Here is a 24,388-nt window from a genome sequence, read left to right on the forward strand (position 1 = left end):
TGTCTTTTTTCTTGATTTGCACTCTCCATTTCCTACGTAACGTCTGAAAGCTGTCACACAGACTTCTACATAAAGGTGGCTGAAGTGAGGGCTGGCATTTCAGATGACTGATGCTCTGCACAGTGGCTCTGCACAAGTACCAGAAGACTCAAAGGGGCCTTCGTCCAGGCAGAAGACAACTAACATAAAGATCTTCACATATCAGGTGCAAACTGCATTTGTACAGAATTTCATTTTTCAAAAGCACTTCATTTTCACATACATAGACTTATTTAAATAAAAGATAAAATCAGCCTATGATTCCTTCTGCTCTTTACCTGCCAGCCCTAACATCATAACCACATGTACTGTATGGTAACATACACTCCACCTGAAAACTCCACTTAGGACTTTCAAGGAATGTGCCTCCAGAAAAATCTCCCTTTAATATCCCACTGTGGCTCATGGCCTCCTCACATCTGAACTTCCATTTGATAGGTGCAGTGGGAGTTGAAAGTGGGATCTACACCACCTTCTTCCATGTAAACCAAAGTGGCAACAAGGCCACTGCTTTGGAGTCCACTGCAGTTCTCTGGATGGGCAAAAACAAATTTCCAGCAGGCCCAATGTAGCCCACCCTGCATCTAGCACAGACAATGAGTTGGCAAATTTGCTTTCAAAGTCAGTATTATTAGGCATTCTCTTCCCTTGATGGATATGAACTGAACCACACACGTCAAAGACACCAGGCTCTGTACTAAAAGCGGCTGATGACTCTCTCACCCTGCTTACTCAGCCAGTTTAAGATGAAATCAAAAAGAGGAAGGGCCACAGTGGGGCCACTGAGGCTGGCTGGCAAAAGGAAGGCCTTGAGGTGGTTACCCTAAAGGAAAGAAGGATTCGGGATTTAAAAGATCCTATGGTCCTTTTGTTGAAGAAAAGACAGCCTTTGAGACAGCAGGAAAGGGAGCACGAGCTTGGATTTAATGAACCAGAGACTGGGTAGGACAGGTCGGGAGACAGAGCCACACTATGTTCATGGGCACCAACACTGAAAGGGCTCAAAGATTCATTTATCATCACACATGTAAGAAATCTCTACCCTCTTCCACAGGCACAGGGTGCAAAACATTTAGTTCTGTCTTTTCAAATGTCCAATGTCTTGCATCAAGAGTAAATCATAGCATGTGAGTAAAATAAAGAATAAAAAAATCATCAGGACAGCTACCAAAAAAAAAAAAAAAAAAAGTAAAGAAAGGCTGAGGGTTTAATTTACTTTATTACCCATGTACCTGACGGGAAGACATCTGTCTAGATTTTTGTACTTACTAGCAAAATTAGCATAATGGGTTACTTTTGTGCCTAATCTCTATTAAGAAATTTCATATATACAAGAGTACAGCATAAAATACGTATTAGTTTATAAAAACACACCACCATTGGACTTGGTGGCTGAATAAAAGTATTTCTCAGGTAAACGTTGCTACTCTCTAAGCTCATAACTGAGAAAGCAATATTTGAAAAGCTAAGTTCCTCAGAGAAAGCTGCTACATAAATACTATTACTATTAATGATAATGATAGTATGATTTGCAAAAAGCTCCCTCACATGTTTCTGGTACTGTATGTGTTTTTTTTTTTTTTTAAAATAAGAGTAGTATGTAAAAACAATACTTCACTCTTAATTGAAAAGTAACATTTTAGTTTTCTACTAAGTTTAATTCTAGGGACAGAGTACAGAACAAGGAACGAAAGGGATTCCTAGAAACTGCAGTAGCAGCAAGTCTGTGTTGTTTCATTTAACTTCAGCTTCAGTAGTCAAGTCACAATCTTTGGCCAAGTTCCCTTCTTTCTGTACATTCAAAGAATCTTTATATAGCTAAATGGACCATTAAATCCTTCAAGAGTCATTCAAAGGAAGCACTTCCTCTAAATTCTTTCTCATCGCACAAGGCACATGCATGCACAACAGAAAATGCATTGAAAAGGATGCAAATCCTCATATTCTAGCTCCATGAATCCTTCCATATGCAAAACGGCATCCTCTCCAACCCACAAATGGTTTCGCTGTTATTTTCAATATTAACAACCAATATTTGAAAGCTGTAAGGACAACTGGGGAGAGCATTAGAAAAATCGACACAAAATATATATTTAACATAAAACGGGAAAGGGAAAAAAGATACGGCCAGAATAGAGAAGAGGAATGTGGCCCATTTTTCTCATCAAGGTTTTACATGTCTTTTTCTGTGATGCTGAACTCTTTTCCTATTTCACCACCACTCTATGTAACAGTTTCTGGGCAGATTCTTTTAGGTCCTCCTGCAGAGGAAAGACATGTATGATCATATTTTAGTTGTCAAAAAGGCCAGTTCTCTGGCAATGGTCACAAATTCAAGCTTCTGCCATTTTACAGAACAAGATGGGGTGCCAGGCAGTGAGGAGACATGCAAGGAAAATCAGCCCCTGACAACAGCCAGCCTTCACATGTCTTTTACCATGGCGAGTGTTAAGTGATGCAGACCAAGCTCTCTCCCTGACAGTGACACAGCACAGAGAAAGCTAGCGCACCCTCGGGCCGCTTCCTTTACCTCCCGCTCAAAGAACAGCACACTTGTTTGTATAACACAGCAATGATATGGCATACAGGGCTGCAGAGTAAAGATGTGAGCAGTTCTGTGCTAAATGTTTCATTTCAGTTCTGTTTATTCCCTCTATTTTAGCTCTCTGTAGGAAAATTATTTTCTGTATAAACAAATTCATCAAGTTAACTTATTCAAGGATGGAAATAACTGGTATCACATAACATTTTGCAAAACAAAATTGCCACTGTTGTATTCCAGTGCTTAAAAGCAAACTGCTACGGCAATTCAAATCCAGTACTAACATAACCCAAACCCCCTATTACCTTCATCACTGCATATTCAATTTACATAATTATTCTACTATGCTATTCAGAATTTACATGTAGTTGTATGCACTCTAGTTATCCTTGCTCCAGGGATGCTGTTTCCTTTCTACACTTAGTATAACAACACTACAACGCAAGATACTCAATTTATCAGATCAAGAGAAACAATGAGGTTCAACAAAATAATGGTCTGGTTTGTTAATTTACTTAAAACCTCAATTCAACTACCGTATGCTTGGACAGCCATCCCTGTTTGACTGTCAACAACAGGGAAGTTCAGGAATGTCCTTACCACACTTCACTGTAAATCAGCAGTGGCCCTATAAGTGATCAAGTAACCAAGGCCAACAGAGGTGCCACCAACACTCTTTATGCCCCGCTCCCCAGTGTAGCATCCTAAGTCTTCGGGCCACACTGCAGCAGCTCCCGTTTAACCTGTAAATCCACAGGCTCATCAGATGTGTTCCATCCAATTATTTTCACACCACTTAGGGTAAAATAACTGTTGCCTATAGCAGGCATTGACTGAGACTATTAGTCAAAAGCAGCAAGAGTGGGGAAGGTATTAGACACTTTTTCAGAGAAAACACACCCTTTTCTTCCTACCAAAAGCTTGTGATTCTAGTGCAAAGCCAATACTCAGATTCAGCAATGCCAAGCACTTACTCTGCACAGACTCTGATTCATACTTCAGAGTGGATAGCAAGCCTATGAGGCTTGCACTGAACATTTCTCTAGTGGATAAACACAGGGTCTGTATCAGCACCAAGAAGACATGGCATGCCTGGGACTAACTAGATTTGGTGCTCCAACTTTCAAACAGTTTCTTACAGTTGTTAGGAAAATGTTAACAAATTTCATTGTTAAATACAGCATTTTAATATCTGCCCCAAAAGACTCTACTAGAGGTAAGGGTATGTATGCTAAGTAAGTTTTTAAACATAGAGCCAGTCTGATGTAGATTCAGAACTTGAAAGGATATACTTGGAAATTCGTAACAATATCCAATACAGAGTGTTATTTTCTTTTTTTAATCCATTTTTACCATTAGGTGATAAATTTAAAAATTAAGATGAAAACTGGAATCAGATATGTATCTTGATGCTAAGATTAATACTGATGATGTATTTCCTGAGCTCCAAAAAGCTTCTTTAGAACACAGACTCCTATGTTTTAAGTTAAAGAAAAAAGATTATAGTCTTTTTGAGATTTTTGCTTCGATTTCTTTCTCCTTGGGAGAAACAGGCTTATGCTTTCTCCTACCAAAAGCATAATACTTAGATTTAATTACTTATTTTTTAAACTACCTCACAAAGTCAAACTAAAATTTTACCCATGTCTTTCTTCCTCACCCTACATCCCTAATGCTTAAAACAGTACGTGCAAATAATAAGCACTTAATATTTCTTAAATAAAAACAGATTTTATAATGTGTTAAGTTTAAAAACATGTTCACAAAGAGGGAAAAAAAAGTGATGGTTTTCAATTAGGAGACCACACACTGAGGCATCAAAGAAAATTCACGAGTAAATGCAAATATTAAGTTATCTGTAAGACTGAGCTACTGAATGTAATCGAGTTACTTTGGCACCATAAAAGGTATTGAGGGCAAAATTTCCTAAATGGCTATGATTCAAACTTTTAAAACATCAAATAATAATGTATTTGGAGTTGTTTAGATTATTTTTAGCAGGAAGTTGCAAGTCCAAGTTTGTCCTTTCACTTCAAGGCAACATCATTTTAGACACAAAATTAATCTCCTCTGTTTGTGTACTTGGGCATGCACACACAGAGCAGCAATCTCAAAAAGTTCACAGGAAATGCAGAATTGACTGGTGCATACACAGGTGTGTGTTTACACGTGCACATGAGGGTATGGGGTGGGCGTGTTTTCTAATGGAGTTTGCAAACAGATTCAGATTAACCAAGGCTGACCATAGTTCCATCTGGAAACTATATTTTCTAACATGAGCCACATTCTGAAAAACAGATTCAGATGTCTGGATCTGGTTCAGAACAGTTGTAAGAAACATTCACTACAAATGAAAAAAATTAGTCTTCAATGTCTTCTCCTCTCAGCTTTTCTTACTGAATAAATATGCTTTTTCGGGGAGCGGTCAGAGAACTGATAGGGGGAGTATGGAGTGAAAGAGGGTCTTCCCTAGAACCTAAAATTCATGCTACTCTTGAATTCATATCCCATGGACAAGTACTATTTGATTTCTCTTGCGCTGCTCACTAGGATTTCAACCCTGCTCCTGGAAGGCTTACTCTGCCAAGTAGAGAGAATTAACAATCCTGGTTCAACCTCTGGGAAGAAGGGCTGAAATGCTTAGTGAAATATAGTGACCTTTCTTCTATAATCCTTCCTCTCCAGTTTTATATCATCACTGAAAATGAGGTTGCTAGTCTATTCTTACAAATAATTATACTGCTAACTTCATTCCATTTGCTAAATAAGTTTTCACAAAAATATAAAAAATTGATTTTTAATTTGTATCTAGTAAGATCTGTGTATCAACAGTTCACAACAATACGTCCTAACTTTCAGAATGCGTACAAGTCTTAGCTTTTTAGTTTGGATATTAGGGAAAGAAGCTCAATGATGACAAAAATCATTGTGTCCCCTCCCACCCCTCATTTCATAGGCTATAACTATTTGGCGCTAATTGCTGTACTCTCAATGTTTTGCAACTGTTGTTTCTGCCCACAGCCTACCTTGACTTTTTGCTGGATTTGGGTTTTGGCGTGGCAGTTTTTGCTTTCTTTTCCTTTGGCTCTTTGGGAATCTTAGGGGCTTTCGGGGTCTTGGGTTCCTTGGGCTCTTTTTTCTCCTTAGGTTCTTTCGGTTCCTTCGGATCTTTTTTTGCCTTTGACCTTTTCTTTTTCTTTTTTTCTTCTTGGGACCCATCCAGTGAGTTCCTATTTAGTTCTTGGTTATCTACCCCACCAGGGAAGTCATCTTTACCAAAACCTTTACTGGGATCCTCTGCTACAATGTGGTTGTTTTTCTTTTTCTTCTTCTTTTGTTGTGGCTGCTGTTCTATTGATGGCAGGTAATCATCACTCTTCACTAGCTGAGCATTCGGTCCACTAACCTGAGTCATATCCGGCACTGGTTTCTCTAGAAAGGGCTCCGACGGCGAATGCTAAGAGACACAAATAGCAATTGAAATTAGTTTATCATTCTTCACAGTAAAGAAAAGAACTGAAAGTTAGTGGCTGATGTTTCTGAAACTTATTCTATACTTAAGTAGAAAATATTTTTCCAACTATACAGTTGTAGAATCTATCATCTTCTCACATCCAAAAAAAAAAAATATGTTTCTTTAAGAGACAATCTTTTAAGTAAGAAAGTTTTAAAATAGCACTTTAGTTAATACAGTAAAAAAATCAGTTCGGGAAGTAAAAATTAATCCAACTTAAGACACTGTCCATTTTTCAAACAGCCTACATGAAAATGGTGAATGGTAAAACAGCAGCAAAACTAAGCTACAAAGAATACATCTAAGTTGAGTTCTAGCCCCATGTGGGAATGGGAACTCAAATTAAAGGTATATAATTTAGCCGTTTTTAAAATGAGCAAGTATACTGAACATTTCAAGATATTCTAGTACTGTGAAAGTCTGAAATAAAAGTGTAAACATAATATAAATCTTACACAAGTCATTTCTGGTTTAAACAACATTAAAATATCAAATTAAAACCACATACCCAAACTTGATGATTTTGGGTTGGTGAAATTTCTTGCATTGACATGAAAGGTGGAACATGTTTTTCTTAACCTCTTTAAGCTTTGTATTTCAAAATTTCACCAAGGGAGAGATAACCCAAATAAATTAATGTGACATGCCTTTGGGAGGTTCTTGACATCCACTAGGGATACACTCAGACACTATCTTAAATAGAGTTGAAAACTAACCACATTTAGGATGGGATTCTCAGTGGTCAGCCAAGATCAGAGGAAGTGACTCCTGCACACAACAGCCTCCCTCATAGCTCACCATCCAAACCAGAGCAGGACTGCCTGGATTATCATCTATACCATAAATTATGACATCTAACGAATATTTACATTTCAACAAAATACTTGAAAATATTAAATCTACATATGTCTCTCATTTCCTGCCTTTTTCATATGCTGCTTCTGGCATGCAACACTAACTGTAATATAAACGATCTACTATGTGCCAGGCATATATGCTTTATGTCTTGGTACCATTCAATCCTCACACCAGCCCTAAGCGTTAGGTGATTCTTCTAATTTTACAGTTGAAGACACTGCCACTCTAAGATGAAGTAATTTGCCCGAGGAGGTACAGATGTTAGGTGACAGAACTGAGACTGACATCAGAGCCAATAGTTCCAGGGTCCTCACTCCTCAGCACATGACCTACAGAAGAGGAGCAGGCAGGTGAGCCCAGGCCCACATCTCCAGAGCCTTGTGACTACTGTACATGCCAAAGCTTACTACGAGAAAAGGAGGAAGGTTAGAATTAAACATTAAAATACAGGTACTGTAAATTCAATTCCAATACATCTAATATTTATTGAGCAGCTATTTGATGCCATGCACCAAGCTACGTTATGTTTGCTAGATTTGTTAATTCCCCTGAATCTCACAACAAAAAAGTGATAATTTACCCCCATCTTTCAGAAAGGAAAAGTCCAAGAAGGTGATGTGGCCACCCCAGGTCACACAGTTAGTGACAGAGCTAAGATTTGAATCTAGTTTCCTAACTCTAGTACTTTCTGATTCTGTCCACCTCTTCCTAACATCTTCTACACAGCATCTTTCTGGGAAAGGCTCACAGGTTTCACTCAACTGCCCTGGTATAAGAGAAAGAGCCCAGAACTCTGAGTTAAGAGATTAAAATTCAAGTACAGGCCCTACCATCAGCTATATCATCTGGGAAAAAATCACTTCACCTATTTGGAGTTAGTTTCTTTTTCTGCAAAATGACGGTTTGGGGTTAGGTGATTGATAGGTGATTTTCAAAGTTTCTTCTAAAATCCGGTGGCATTAAAAAATCTTAAAGTACTTCTTGCCCTTTCCTGGTCACAGCTAAGGGAGAATGAGGCTGAAAAAAGAGTAACGATACATAGGAAACACAGAGGCAAGGTCAAAGTTTGAAGAATACACAGATGTAGATCTACATGAGCAGATTTCCATGCAGGGATAGATAACACTGCTAACTAAACACTGCCAAAATTACCCCCTGCCCCTCTATCCTTTCCTCACAAACACTCTTACACATCAACAGAGGCACTGTCCAAATTATCATTACCCAAGTATCAAGGGGACTTGATGTAACTGTTTTATATTTAGTTTGCATAAGTCAAGTTAGTTTGTAGCTATTATTTCCTAATGTAATTAAAAAGGAAAAAGCCCTATATTTTTTGCACAGGACACAGAGATCAAACTTATTTGGGACAAGCTATTTTTCAGGAAATGAAAGAAAAAGTTGTTCCTGGAAAGAGAGGAAAAGAGGAAAGTCTAAACAATGATTAAAACTTAGAATGGAGAAATAATACCAGGTATGTTTACCTTTCTTTAATCTGCATGGCATTCGCTCCAGTAATAGAACACCAGCTTCTAATGAGAGATTCCCCGGTACACAGTAATGAATTAGAAAAAGCATAAAACACGTAACACAAAAAGATTTAAAGTTTATCTACACACTTTAGCATACAAATCATGTTAGATGCTCCTTTTAGTAATAAATGAAGCCATAAATTAATAACTCAGTAAAAAATTTAATCTTGCATAAGGAGGAAAAAAGTGAAGATCAAATACAAAAAAAGTATTAATTCTATTTGATATGCAGCAGAATTATGTTTTGGTACTATCTGAAATAGGGTGAAAAAGGTGCTCAGAAATATTACAGTGTTTACCAGACCCACATCTCCTTAAATCTTTTAGAGAAAAGCTGTTTTTGTAAACATTTAACAAAGAACAGATGGCCTGCCTTAATCATGTGGGGAAAAAAACCTGGAGCTCCCAGTAATACCCTGACAAAGTCTCTCAGGCCCAGCCATGTCCCCCCCTCCACCCCCCACCCACCAGATGCATGGTACAGTCTTCTCTAATGCTATTTAATTTTACAGCAGATATTTTCCCATCAATTCCCACTGCCTGACAGGTAATCAATGCCATTAACATCTGATATTACCATGTAGGGCATTCCTAAAACCTCTCATTTATTAGAGCAAACATGGAGAATGTTAGATACCAAAGGTATTTTTAAATAACATCCTGTCAAACTTTCTGCTTGACATATATTCTACTATAATTCCATATGCCATTTGGAACATTATGGAATATATAAAGACTGCCATGAACTTCTGAAACTGAAACAGCATAACTGATACTTAAACTATAAATAAAAACGATCTAAGGTGAGTGTGTTTTGTTGAAAAAATTACCATAAACTAAAGACAATTATTCGTTTCTTTAACTCCATTGTTCACAACATATAAATTAGAAAAGACATACAACTAAATTATCATATATAAAACAGCAGAATGGACAAGATGCAAATTTAACCAAAGGAGACCCAGTGGGGGAAGTGAGGGCAATCCCTCTGCTTCTTGTAAGCAAATCCAACCCAAAATGATAGGAGAATCATCAAAGAAAATGAAAAGATATGTAAAAAAGCAACTTTTTATTTATCTCAGTGTGATTTCTTCCACAATTCATCAGTATTTTCTGGCTTAAAAAGCTATCTAATTTTATCATGTTTTGCCTTAATTATACTGCTGAAGCCTCAGCCTGTTAGCAATTTTGAGTATAGCATGAGCAAGTGATGCAATGTTAACAGTGTGTGCCATGCTTTCAACATGTATGATCTCTGCAAACCAACATTTTGTAATACAGGGCACCCAAGGATAAACATTTTATTTACAGACAAATGTATTTATTTACATGTGTATTTACATACAAACAAGTCTAAAATCAAAACAATGCTTTATAGAAAAAGAAAAGACGGTACCAAGGGGACCAGAATAACATGGTACTTATGAAAACAAAAGCCTCCCCACAAATTAAGCTAAAGGAAGGCAATGAGGAGGAGGCACTTGTGCTCTCAGAGAAAATAAGATTCTGGTGAAGAAGAGGCAGGCCAATTAAGTCCCAAGAAGCACAAATACAAGCTTTACGAACACTAAACTATTGCTTAAATGGCTCATGAAAATACAAATATCAAGTAGTCATTTAAGATTGAAACGTACTATTTGGTATCTTAAAAATGGCTTTGGAGACACATTTTTATTACAAACATTCTTAATTTTTATTTTTTCCAGTATTCCCCAGGTTCTTGACCCTTCTACACTCTTCAAAAAAGGAATTCTGGTATGAAAATTGACACTTGATCTTCAGCCAGAAGAGTGTGCAATGATTCAAAAGAACATTTAGCAAAGTTTCAGCAAGTCCTACTGAGATTGTAACAATGACACTGATAAAAAAGAAGATGCATTTGGTATCTAGTACCCAATTCATGTATTTATTCAACAAATATTTGAGGCCCTAACAGTAAACAAGGCAGCCATAGTACCTGCTGGGAAAGACTGCAGAGCACCTAACCCAGGCTGAGACCAGGGAGGCTTTCTACAAACTGTCCCAGGCTGAGAGACAGGGGGAGGCAAAGGAACCAGCTTGAACAACAAATCCTGCCTAAGACTGGGTGACTGCAGACATGCAAAGGCTTCACAAGCAAGCTTTTAAAATCTGCTTTGTAAGGGAGGAGATCAAGATGAGCGGATAACAGTTTGAATGGTCAATTGGGATAATAAACTTTAATTATTTGATATAAAATAAAAAGCACAAAAATATTCTTAAGAGGATCAAGGACTGAAATATTTTCTGCTTGGTTAAAAATCAGTATCAATGATACTCAGGGCCCTGAGTTCAAGTTTTTTTATATGCCAGTTAGTTTTATTCAGCTCATTCTTAACAATTTCCAGGAAAACATATTTATATTGAATGACTATATGAATTAATTGAGAAGGCAAAGAGTACAGAACAAGTTAAGGATATTCAAATGTGTCACATAAAAACAGGTCTCAGGTAACATGAGTTTAAAGAATTCTATGACAGGCTAAGCGCGGTGGCTCACGCCTGTAATCCTAGCACTTTGGGAGGCCGAGGTAGGCAGATTACCTGAGGTCAGGAGTTGGAGACCAGCCCGGCCAACATAGTGAAACCCCATCTGTACTAAAAATACAAAAAATTAGCCGGGCATGGTGGTATGCACCTGTAATCCCAGTTACTTGGGAGGCCGAGGCAGGAGAATTGCTTAAACCCGGGAGGTGGAGGTTGCAGCAAGCTGAGATCACGCCACTGCACTCCAGCCTAGGCAACAGAGCAAGACTCCATTTCAAAAAAAAAGAATTCTGTGCTAACCAAAATTCAGTTTTCTTCACTGCAGGACTTTCCAAGCCCTTAATTACTGGGAAAAGGGGCACTGGAGACAGTACAGAGAGTGTCCTACGGGTGTTTAGCCATGGCTTCCCTTCTTTCCATGAAGATTTTAAATGTCCATCAAAATATCCTTTTGATTACACTGATATAGCGATAGCAAGGCAAATTCATCACCTTCTCTAGCACAGGGGTACGTAAGTATGTGTATCTGTCCATCTTTCTTTCTCAAAACATTGATTATCAAATGTTTTAAAAGATAGCATATTACACTATGCACAAATATAACTTTATATAAAATGCACTGAAACAGCTCGCTGAATTGGCTGTTTATTTTATTCTCAAGTCACTGGTAGGAATAAACTAGTATAATCATATAAGAATGACTTGTATAATTTTTGTTACACACACAGTCAAAATAATTACAAACTTAAAATGAATTTTGATATAGCATAATGAAATAATTTATCTTAGCATGTACCTCAGAATCATTAAATTTTATAAATAAAAATTTTAAATTACTGTTGAAATATCTAGTTGAAAAATTATCTGAAGGCATTTTTGAACCTTTGGCTTTCTGCTTGTGTTTTAAAGCTGTCCTTAGAATAGATTAACCATACGAACAAAATCTTAAATGGCTAGAAATTAACATGAGCCACCTTTATGGCATCTAAATTATAAACACATTCTGAATTAGTAGCATCCAAAACAATGGAAATAATGAACCAAGCAGTCATGTTGAAAAGTTTCACATCAGAAACAGAATACCAAGCATGTTCTCCATATTTAGGAGTGGAGTGATACCACAGGAACTGTCCAACAGCATTTATAATGTGTAAAACACTACTCTGTGGTGTTTCTATAGTCCGACTGACTGGGATAACATAAGCAGTGAACTCTGACAATGCTAAACCCTTTTCTAAACATCTGAGAAATTCTAACTGAAACAAGGCTCCCCCCAAGTGGAGGAGAACAGGGCGTTTGCCCTCAGCTCCTTCACCCTCTGCCATATCCACCACTGCCCTTCCAGCCGTCTCCCCTTTCCTGTCTCTCTGTTCTCCACCAACATGATTCTGACCAGTTGTCCACCCTTGCCTGGTGCTGCCCTGCAGGTCCAGGGGTACCAGTGGGCAAGGGTCAGCTCTGCAAGCACAGAGCCATGCTGCTGGGCCAGCAAGGTTGCCCCAGCCTGGCCCACCTAGGGCAATGGGAAGAGGGTGCTGAGCAGAGAGACAGCACCAAGGTACCAGTCCTAAAGCCATCCTGCAACACTGTACTGAATGACGTTTCCTTTAATCATCTCTTGTATAGTTACATGCAGCATGTGCTCTGCTAAGCATTTTACATACCTCTTGTCTTCAGTTTCCTGTAATAACCCTATGAGGCTGGTGAGGTGAGTTATATTGTTGCTGCTTTATAAATGATGGAATTGAAACCTTAAGATTAATTTACCCAAAGTTACACAGCTAGAAAATGGCAAAACTGGAATCCTAACACAGGAGCTATTGCTACAAAATCCACATACTTTACCAAGCCTCTTGTGAGAAGGTCCTGGTATGTGACCAGGACCCCCAACAGTGGTGTCCTCAGCCAAAGGGGGTGGCTGTGGAGTTCTCCAACCCTAGTTGTAGCCACAGCACAAGCCTAGGGAGCAGACTGCAGTCCTTCTCCAAAACCGTAAAGGCCTTACTTCTATTTAAGATCCTAACCCTAATCTGCAGGTTAAGATGGCTATAAAATTTAACACAAATTTGAGGTTTTTGCCTTCAAAGGGTCGGAGAAGAACTCTAGTTCCAAACTAAAGCTGTAGAGAATCACTAACCTTTTACTCAAAGATAACGATGTAGGTGAGAACTGGTATTCTTACTGTGTTTTGCAGCCAACAAACATTATTCACTATGATTCTCAAAATCACTCCACTGGCATAATTCAATGCAATCAATATTGAGGCCTACTCTGTCCCAGGGACTGAACCAATTCCTCAAGAACCACAAAAAAAATAAGCCCGCTCCTTGCCCTGCCTTGAAAACTCTCCCCACCCCAAATCACCATCTACTATATTTCAAAGACTATAACGCAGCCAGTTCTTTTCTCCATCTTTGTCACAGATTCATTGCTACTTCTTAGGAAAAGTACCAGATGAAGTCACAGGCTTGCATTTAGGGGCCATATAGTTGAAACAGCCTGTTTATCTATACACACACCCCTAGGGCACAGAGTTGAGCTAATGCTAAATTGAACATGCTTTTGATGTGTCTCTGTTGCTTCATAAATGCTTGCAAAAATTAGCTTGTTTATACGAGACTTGAATGATGTTTTTAAATGTGCTAGCCTTCTAAAAAGGGTATGCCAGTATTTAGACTGTGTTCCCGATCTTGCATCTCCTATCCCTGGAGTAATTTTGAGGGAAAAAAGAGGGCCAACAGAACCATCACTTCTCTGGGCAGGGAAGAAACAAAAACCACCACAAGTGCAACACAATGCGAAGTTTATTGCAGTTAAGAGTGAGTAACTTCCTACATCTCCCAGGCCACAAGCAGAGGGGTAGCCCCCTGAGGCAGCAGGCCTGCCCACCTATTCTCTCTGCTGAACATTTTATATACCTCTTCTCTTGGATTCATATAATAACCCTATGAGGTTGGTGAAGTGGGTGATATTGTTGTTGCTTTATAAATGATCGAATGGAAATGACAGAACAAGAGCAACAACTCAAGAAAAGGCAGGGTCTCCAATGTGAACATCATGGTGCCTCTGACTAATCACAAGCAAACCAAAATATGAGCCCATTAGAGGAATCTGAGACACAGTCATACTTTCACCCTCTTGTTCTAAATTTCTGAGCTCCTTAGGGCAGTAAATCAGCAAATGTTCTTCTACTGGACATTATTTTCTAGAAGTAAAAATAGCAAATATAGTATGTTCATGGGCCTTAACAAAGTAAATTTCATTCTCCCCCTTCTCTCTTTTCTTCACCACCTTGCATAAATTGCCCTTCCCTTAGTGGGCTCACCTTAGTAACTATACATGAATGAGAACTATACATGAATATAGAATTGGTTCTACAGAACCAATTTCAGTCTCAAGGCATCTGTCTTGTTTATTTCAAGTTAGCCCTAAGGTCCATAGTGTTCTCAAAGAGGTGTCTGGAAGTTTGAATTTGGCAGTGGACACCCATACCTGAAGCTACCCAGCTTACTAAGGATCAAACTCGGCAAAACAAAAGACAACAACAGTGCTTCCTGGCTGGTCAAAATGCTTTGCAGGTTTAATCTTTAAACTGGAAAGAAGAAATGTAGAGTTTGGTTCTGGTAAAGCAATTTTTACCAAATTTGCATTTAAGTTTCTACTACCTTAAAAGGGTCAATATTAAAAGTAACTTACTATGCTGTTCTTAAGAATTTTAAAAGTCAAACTTCAAAGACTATCGAAGGTGTGTCTGCAACACTGAACAATCCCAGGGGTTTGTGCAGAATTGGGAACAGAACAATTTTTGAAGGGGAAAAAAATCAATTTACAAGTAGCACAGTGATAAAGTTAATTTACACACTCTAGGCAAGTTCTCCAGGATTCAAAGACTGAGAGTCTAGCAAATTTAGTTTTCAATAATTGCTTAATGACAGACTACTCTTGTCCTATAAAAACTCACGTACATCTTGTGGGGAGGCAGAATTCCAAGATGGTCCCATTATCTCTATCTTCTGAGTGTAGAGGGACCTGTGACCCTCAAGCCAACAGAATACAGTGAAGGTAAAAGGATTTCACATGTGTGATCAAGATTTCCAAATCAATTGGTTTGGAGTTACTTAAAGGGCAATTATTCTGGCTAGGTCTGACTGGGGGATGCTTTCAAAGAGGGTGGAGACCCTTCTTGAGGGTGGGAACTCTACATTGCTGGGGAACCCAACATGGTGCAGAACTTCAGGAGCTGAAGGTGGCCCCAGGCAACAGCCAGCAGTTACTGAAGCCCCCTGTCCAAGTCATATAGCACAGGAAATGAATCCTGTGGGCAACCTGAATGAACCTGAATGTGGATTCCTCCCTAGTCAAGACTCCAGATGAGAACACAGTCCTAACGACTTCTGACTGCAGTCTTGTGAGGCATGAGCAGAGGACCCAGCTAAACCATGCCCGAACTCTGATCTATGGAAGCTGAGAGAGGAAACAGATATTGTTTTAAGCCATAAAGTTTGTGGTACAGAGTGAGTATCCCTAATCCAAAAATCTGAAATCCAAATGCTCCGAAATCTGAAACTTTCTGAGTACTGAAATACCACTCAAAGGATACGCTCAATGGAGCATTTTGAATTTCAGATATTCGAATTGGGGATGATCAACAAATAAACATAATGCAAATATTCCAAAATCTGAAACAAATCTGAAATCCAGAACACTTCTCAATCCAAGCATTTTGAATGAGATAGTCAACCTGTAAAGTGTCACATAACAATAAATAACTAATGTATACTGTAAAATCTTTTGCAACTCTCATCTGAAATTGTTTTTCTACGTAGGATTGCCCTTTCCTAGTGAGATATTTATCCTTTCACATAAGGACAGCACAGCAGGACTTCCTTTATTAAGCCTTTGTAAAGAGGCCACTGCTGTGATATCACTGAGCACCTCTGTGCCCAGCACTGTTTCAGACAACCAATGAAGTCATCACCATTTTACAGATGGGGAAATGAAGTCATTCAAAGAGGTTAAGAAATTTGCTGCACATCACAAAAAGCTGGTTGTAAGAAGAATCAAGATTCAAACCAGGTAACCTCTGGCAAAGCCCACATTCTCAACCATTATGCCTCATTTCAGATACCTAACTACCTAATCGCTGTAGCTCATACAATTCTGCTGAAGTTTCTCCAAAGAAGTGGAAGATGTAATGGCAAAGAGAACTGGGTGTAAGATAACAGCTGGGCAGAGGTAGGACCCGTTCAGACAGGAAGAGTCCAGGTGAGATAAAGGGAGTGCCTATGATAAGCAAAAAAAGCTAGAGTCTAACAAGTTAGATAGTTAACTACCACATAAATCATCACAGGGAGATTAAAAAAGAAAACACACAAACAAAAAAAAACCTCTTCATTTTCAAGCAAAAAACTCTAAGCAGCCATGTTATAAGCAATATTAAAGGTTCCTGATACTTACTTGGAAAGAAAGTTTGATACATATTACAGTCAGTTTAACACTTAGAGGGGACTGCGTCCCCATGACTCCTTCCAGCTGGAACTACGCACAAAACAGAAGACACCAAAGCAATTAAGTGTTTTATAAACACTGCTGAGGGGTCAAAAAGAGGGAGGTTCATTCACTAACTAATAACGCAATAATAAACAAACAGCAGTGTTGTGCAACTGAGAAAATTATTATAATTGAATCTACACAGCTGGGCAAGAATAGAAGCCTGGTTATGTATATCAGCTCACAAATGTTTTGTGTGGGTAGGTTTTAGTTTTAGAATTGTTCAGATTTGAGACCCTTTTACAGTCAGATTTTCTCTCTTATCTGAATACAATCCCGCAATTACAACTGCAGAACAGAATAACTTAAAAAACTGTCCCACCAATTATTTGCTAATTTATTTTCACAACAGAGAAAGCAATGTGTATGTACACAGTTGTTAGGCAGTTAAGCTGTCCTGAGATGTACTCGTTTTAGAACTCTTCTAGAGTCACTGCACCTTGTTTGCGTAGCACAATATGAATAATGAATGGCTGTGACATGCTCAGATACTGGAAGGAAAAACCCAGAATGAACTAGCTTTTCACATCTTAACATTTAGTTTCCAGTGTGTTCTTGGAGTTTCCTTCACACTTTGATATTTTCCCCTTTGCAGGGCTTTATTTTTGTCTATAAGTATACACCAAAATATAGCCAGAGAAACACCTCCAATTACCACACTTAAACAGATGTGTCGAATAGGGACAGAAGAGTGATTCAAGTATTTCCTTGAATCACTGAAGTCACAGTATTAGAATCACAGAAACACTATTCTCTTTCAAGAAAGAGATTAGTAAAAATCTACCATCGTTCCATCAATTAAATGTAGTTAAAAGGCAAACCAAAACAAAATAAGCTTTATCTTGGAAGACATTCTAGTTAGATATTGCCCTTATTACTACATGGAATTTTTTTCTTAATTAAATGACTAAATCTGAACAAATTTGTGATCTATGTCATATTCCCATCTGCATAAAACCTAACTAACTTCAAACTCAAATGGCTGATTAGCTAACTATAAGGGCAGAGGTACACATGTATCTTCAATAGGCACACATTTTACATCAATGATATCTATTTTTATGAGATAAAAGTACTAAAGCTTTAATGGTGGCAATTAAAACAGCCAAGAGTTTGAGTAGCTCGATGGCTGAGTCACAGACCTTTTACCTACAATGGGATCCATTATATCCCTGAACCCAGTTTGAGGGAGTAAAAGAGGAACACATTTTTAAATATGGTTATAAAACAGCAGTACCCTCTGAACTGAGCTGTTTCAGTTTAAACGGCTGTGTGATTTAGCCTGGCCTCAGCGTCAACAACTATTCGGCAGCCTTAGTTAGAGTTCTTAAACATGTGTTTATTTGGAAATACCTGACCTCTTTGAAAAATACTACAGAGATGCTATTACAAAAGGATTTGTATTTGAGGTTTGCTTCTATTTCAACTTGTTTATATCAAAGAATCATCCCTACTTTGAAAATATATTACTTTAGATGACTTATGACAGAATTATCTTCACTTCAGCCTAAAATACAAATACTTAATGTTCTGATATTCTCACTTAAAATACAATTTGGGGTGATGAATAAGAATGCAATTAGTCACATAAGATGGGGTGTTTTAGCAGTATTTATGTATGAATTATTGCAAACAAAGGAGTGCAGGTTTTTTTTTTTTCATGGTAGCTTAACATTATTGTTCAAAATTATTTGAATAAGCTCTGTAGTACCAAAATGTAATAGTGGTCTGATATCTAGTCCAGTGCTGACCAAGAACCTAAAGATTTTCTCTTCAGTTTCTACTACAGCAAATTCAGAAATGTAAATAGCAATTACTTGGGGAGCAATCTCACAGGTTTTTGAATCTATCACCATCCCCACCATTCCCAGGGACAGCTGGCAAACAGGAAACAACATGCAGAACGAATTTATCTCAATGAGGAAGGACCAAACTAATACAAGCTGGAGGACAGGGTCAGAGCAGCGCTGGCCCAGATGGCCCTAACACTGGACGGCCCATGGTATTGCAGGGTGGCAGCCACCCCATCCAAGTACACCAGCCACTGCATGTGAGTGGCTCCTTTTAGAGAAGTTGTTAGAAGGAAGGATAGTAAAACTTGAAGGATTTAGTATTAGGTTTGGTTTCCGACCATAACAAACAAATGGGAAAACAACTCAAGACGCCTCAACTTCCTTGTCTAGAATGGAAGTGGATGAACTGATCTCTATGAAGTCTCTTCTAACTCTCAGACCATCTGGGGGTCTCTGCTCTGGTCCTGCTTCAATGATAACCATCTCCACACTTCAAAAATGAAAATGAAGTAAGGAATGAAGTATTTGTAAGAGGGGGTGGGGGAAGTAAAAATGATTTCAGAGGGGAGTATTAAGGAAGTTTCTCAGATACACACAGAAAAATAAAATTGATTTGAAAAACTATGAAACGCCAGAAAAAAAATAAAATATACTAGAATTACAAATCTAAACCAAACCTTCAAATACAATTTACTTTTCCCATATAAAAATTTGCAGAACAACATTCCTATAATACACCATCTCATTTCAGATACCTAACTAACATCTGTGAGGTTTGCTCACAGTAACTTTAGTCTATGTTGAATACATGTCATAAAATAATAATTATTAGACAGTTCACTATGCACAGAATAATTATGCTTAAGTATAAAAACTTCATTCATGTTTGTGAACCTCTGAAGTCCTAGATCCACAGCAAATAAACCACAAAGAGAGAGGGGAGAAGAAAGGGAAAGCAGAAAGGACAAGAACCAGCAGTCACTCAGAGTCCCAGCACCGTGAGGAGTCCCACACAGAGCTGCCGGGCAGGGGGACAGCATTGACTTCAGGGAGTTAAGGGCAGGAAGCCTCTGGGGACCCAAATTCTTCCCAGCACAGCTGAGCATGTGGCTGCGACAGCACAGATATCCACCATCAGAGTGCCATGAGCTTCGGCAGCTACTGAGCACCAGCCAAGGCAAGCTCTGCGCTGGCTTTCAGTCACTCTAACACAAAACACCCTTGTAGCAACAATTCTTTCAAACAGCCGTTTAAAACAAGTCTGCCTCAAGGACTAATTTAAACAACTATCTCCTCCAAAGGGATCTACCAACCTACTTTTGAATTTGCCTCCTACCTGACCTTCCTTCCCGCTCTACATCCTTCTACCTCACCTTCTTCACTTCTTCAAGCATCTACAGAGCCTCTCAACACATCTTCCTCCAGCTCGGCTCCTCTTTAGTGCAGAATCCTTGAAACAGCAACAATATTTGCGGTTTTCACTTCCTCTCCTCCCATTCACTCTTGAACTTGCTCTGACTGCACACTAACATTCCACAAAAGTTGCTCTCACCAAGGTGCCCTCCAAGGCTCTCCTCTCTCATCCCACCTGACCTATCGGCAGCACCTGTCACAGCTGCTCACTCCTCGCTTCTTCGCATGACATGCAGGACAGCCCTCTCCTCCTGCCTTCTGCGCTCCTCCTGGTTTCTCATCAACTTCTCGACCTATAATTTCTGGGGCACTCCAGGCCTCCGAGTTTGGATCTCAACTCTATCTGTGCTTTTTTTTTCTCTCACAGCGAGAGAATCTACTTATCACTTTAAATACTACCTATATATCAATGATTCTTAAAGTCCTTTCTCCAATCCAGACCACTTCCTTCAACTCTAGACTTCTCTATCCAGCTGTCTACTCCATACAGCCACACAGATATCCCAACGGCTACCTCAAATTTAATGCATTCCAAAGCAGGTTCTTGGTTTCTCCACAAACTGTTACTGCACCAGCAGCAGAAGCCAAAAACTTGAGTCACCCTTGACCCTTCACTTAGTCTTACATTTGAATCACCTCTAATCCATTCTGTAAATCACGCTGCCTCCTCCTTCAACATAGACAAAGGACACACTCCCAGTGGCCTCTCCCCGCTACTATCCTTGTTCAGGTGACATCAAGACCCTGCCTGGACTACAGCAGTCACCTCTCTACCTGACCTCCTGTTGCTAGGCCTACCCTCCACCCTGGTTAATCCACTACACAGTCTGAGCAATTCTTTCAAAATGCAAATCAGATCGTATCACGTTTCTCTTAAAGATCTCCAGTACCTTCTTATCTCCTTCACGGGAAAATCTGAAGTCCTCACCTCACCACGGCCTGCAAGGCCCTCAAACATACGGACCTCTGCCACCTCCCTAACACTTCTCCTATAATTCTCCCACTTTCTCTTACTCCAGCCACATCAATTCCTTACCGGTAGACAACAAGCTACACATCCTTCTACCTCAGGGCCTTTGCACAGGCTACCTCTGCCCTCAGAGTTCTTGCCAAAATATGTCCATGGCCACCTCCTTTGCTTCCTTCAGGAGGGCAATGGCAGTAACAGATTAAAGCAAAAGTGATAAAGTGTTAGCAACTGTTAGTTCTGGGTGAATGATAAGCAGGTGTGCACTGTATTATTCATTTAATTTTTCTGTGGATTTCAAGTTTTTCAAAAACCAAAGTTGGGGAAACCCTTTGCTACTACACCATTACTCTCTGTCATATCTTGTCACTGATGATTCTTCCCTCTTCCATCCTTTCCTGACTTGGTTCCTCTACGTTCTCCCTTAAGTCTGGGTGGTCATCAGGATTCCATATCTGCATGGCACAGTCAGATGCTTATTTCCACCTGAGACTGGATGTTTCCTTCTGGCATCTCAAGATCAGCTTGCCAAAAATCAGAATCACCTTCTTTTGCCATACACCCATTTCCCCAGCTTGGTTAATGTTGCTGTGATATGCAGTCACCCAACCAAGAGAAAACATGGTTTCTTCCCCACCCTCACTGGCCATGTCCACCTGGTAATGAAGACCTGCCTCCCCACGAACCTTCCCAGTGGCCGTTTCCTCCACCTGTGCTTCTCCAGTCCAGGCCCGAACCAAAGGGCTTCTTCATGTGTCTTCCTCCTGCTGGTCTCATCTTTGTCAACGAATCTTCTGATTTCAGCAAGATCATTCTAAAATGTAAAGCGCCCATGCTTCTGTACAACTGACTGGTGATTCCCTGTGAACCACACTGAAAGCCGAAACCCTCAGCGCCACTGGTGTGGGGCCGCCCCAGGCCCTCCTGGCCCATGTCCTCCTCTCCACCTCACATGCTGTGCCCTGCCAAGCTCAGCAGCAGCAGCCACACAAAGGCACTTTGCTCTTTCCCAGCTTAGTGCTTGTGGATTTATCAGTCCTCCTACCTAGAATGTCCTTTCCCACTCTCTTCTCCAAGTTAATTCCTACTCAACCTTCAAAACTCAGTTTAAACATACCCTCTTCCCAAGGCCTTCCCCGATCTCTCCAGGTGGAGTCAAGTGCTCCCACAAGGCCAAGTAACATCATGTTGCTTGACTATTATTAGATCCTCTAGTCCTCTGGACTGTGAGGCGCTGAAGGACAGCAGCATGTTATACTCTTGCCATTTACATATATATGTGTGTGTATGCATGCATATTAATATGTGTGTGTGCATGCATGCATGCATATGTGTGTGGGGGTGTGTGTGTATGCATGTATATAAATACGTGTGTGTGCGTGCAGGTGTGTGCATATGTGTGTGGGGTGTGTGTGTCTATGCATATCCCCAACATCTAATGCAGGGACTGACACATACCAGAGGCCTATTGTCTGCAGGTAGAATATCAAAGTCCCACGATGCCTTCAAATGTTAATGTGGATGTCACATCTCCTCAGTCTGGGTACCGCAGCTGCTCGTGTGCTCTCTGCTCTTGAAAAGGGCACTCATGCTGCCTCGTGCATTTACACCTTAAAGCAGCTGTACCTCCAGAGCGCTCAATACAGTGCCTTGAACCTTTTGTAGAACTAACAAATGCACACATAAATGAAGGCACATTTTGAAGACTGTTCCAAGGCAATATTGCAACATTTGCTCTTCTCTGAAAGCTACATGTTCTGTACTATGTCTGCATAAGTTTCTCCTTCATTACCCCTTTCACCTGGCTCAAGCTTCACCTTCCTTTCTGGCCCTGCATTTCTTCTCCCATACAAGTCTGCATTTATCTCTTTGTTGCAGTTATATCACTACACGGTAACTGGGATTTTTAAAGGGAAGAACAGCTTATTTCTTCAGGATCTCACATAGCAGCCAGCACATTGTAAATGCACAACAATGCTGACTGGTGAATGAATGAATGAATGAATGAATGGCTGAATAGATGGATGAGCTTCTTACCTCATCTTTGAATATTCTAAATAAGGGTCAACAAGCAACAAATCTTCATTCCCTTTCTGCCATGAACTAATTGCAATCCCTCATCTCATTCCCATAGAGACACTGCCAAACAAAAGTACTGCTAGAAAGAGACCCAGAAAAAGTTCTCAGAATTTGATATAAAAAATAAAAAGGTACAGACATTTTCCAGTAGTAGTTGAACTACCTCAATCTTACTTCTTTTCAATCCAAAATGACTTGTGATTTCATTGTACATAACTTTAAAATAAACTTTAAAATCCGAATGGCTCATGAACTATGAAATATTTCAGTCAGGCCGGGCGCAGTGGCTCACGCCTGTAATCCCAACACTTTGGGAAGCCAAGGCAGGCGGATCACGAGGTCAGGAGATCGAGACCATCCTGGCTAACACAGTGAAATCCCGTCTCTACTAAAAATACAAAAAAATAATTAGTCGGGCGTGGTGGCAGGTGCCTGTAGTCCCAGCTACTCGGAAGGCTGAGGCAGGAGAATGGCGTGAACCCGGGACGCAGAGCTTGCAGTGAGCCAAGATCGCGCCACTGCACTCCAGCCTGGGCAACAGAGCGAGACCCCGTCTCAAAAAAAAAAAAAAAGAAAGAAATATTTCAGTCACTTCAGAAGAAGGTTAAGGCATGTTTGTGAACTCAGACCCATGTATGCTTCTCTTTTCCTCTCTGGCCACAGCCCACTGACTGGTGGGGGTGGGTGGTGATTATCTATCTTCCACTGAAGCCCAAGAAGACAGCCCTCAAGCCAGAGAAAGGATGGGAGCAGTGACAGGACGTCCAAGTGAGTGGTGGGCTCAGCTCAGGAGGAGAAGGGACAGGTCAGGGGGTCTTTGCTGGGCTTAAAGAGCTTCTGCTCCTCTTCCCAGGCCTCAAGATCATAAACTCTCTACTACGCTCCGTATCCACAAGGTCCAATGTCCCAACTAAATCTCAAACTCTAAAACTTAACTCATCTTACTTCCTGCCCCTTTATTCCTGAAAAATATTAAATAAATAAACCTTGTGTTTTTTTCCTAAATTCTTCCATCAACTGGGAAGTCGCCACTCATCTACTAAGCAAGAGACATGGCAGTCGTCCTGTAAAGTTCTACTACCCTGACCGCTCTGACAGTAGAGGTAGTTCTACTACCCTCACCCACACTGACACTGTCTTAACTCAAAACCCATTACCTCTCAACTGTCTTCTACCAAGCCATGCTGTCCGACGTGGCAGCCACCAGACATGTGTGGCTACCGAGTACCTGGAATGTGGCCAGTCCAAACTGAGATGTGCTATAAGTACAAAAGCACCAGATCTCAAAGACTTAGTACAAAAACAATGTAAAATATCTCATCAGTATTTCTCTATTAAATATGATTTGTTGAAATGATGCTTAAATATTACATGTTGAAACAATCTTTTGGATACACCTTGCATTAAATGAAATATACCACAGTTAATTTTGCTTGTTTCTTTTTGCTCTCTTACCATGGTGACTAGATAATTTTACACGGCACATGTGGCCACACCCTGCTCCCATTAGACCGACCTGCCCAGCATAACTCCCAGTTTCTTTGCTGGCCTCACCTCTGCAGTCCCATCTTCTCCCACCTCCCGCCGCCCCCTAAC

General features: G+C 39.9%; 1 protein-coding gene across 1 annotated transcript in view; it reads right to left on the bottom strand.

Annotated features, from left to right (window-relative positions):
- CHD7 (chromodomain helicase DNA binding protein 7) overlaps positions 1-24,388 on the bottom strand; it is a 129,686-nt gene that overhangs the window by 79,887 nt on the left and 25,411 nt on the right. Inside the window, exon 2 of the mRNA XM_011982173.1 lies at positions 5,608-6,038. Within this exon, the coding sequence (XP_011837563.1) occupies positions 5,608-6,038 (431 nt within the window). The remainder of the gene's footprint in view (positions 1-5,607; positions 6,039-24,388) is intronic.

Source organism: Mandrillus leucophaeus, unplaced genomic scaffold (genome assembly GCF_000951045.1).
Source record: "Mandrillus leucophaeus isolate KB7577 unplaced genomic scaffold, Mleu.le_1.0 Scaffold236, whole genome shotgun sequence".
In the NCBI taxonomy this organism is placed as follows: domain Eukaryota; kingdom Metazoa; phylum Chordata; class Mammalia; order Primates; family Cercopithecidae; genus Mandrillus; species Mandrillus leucophaeus.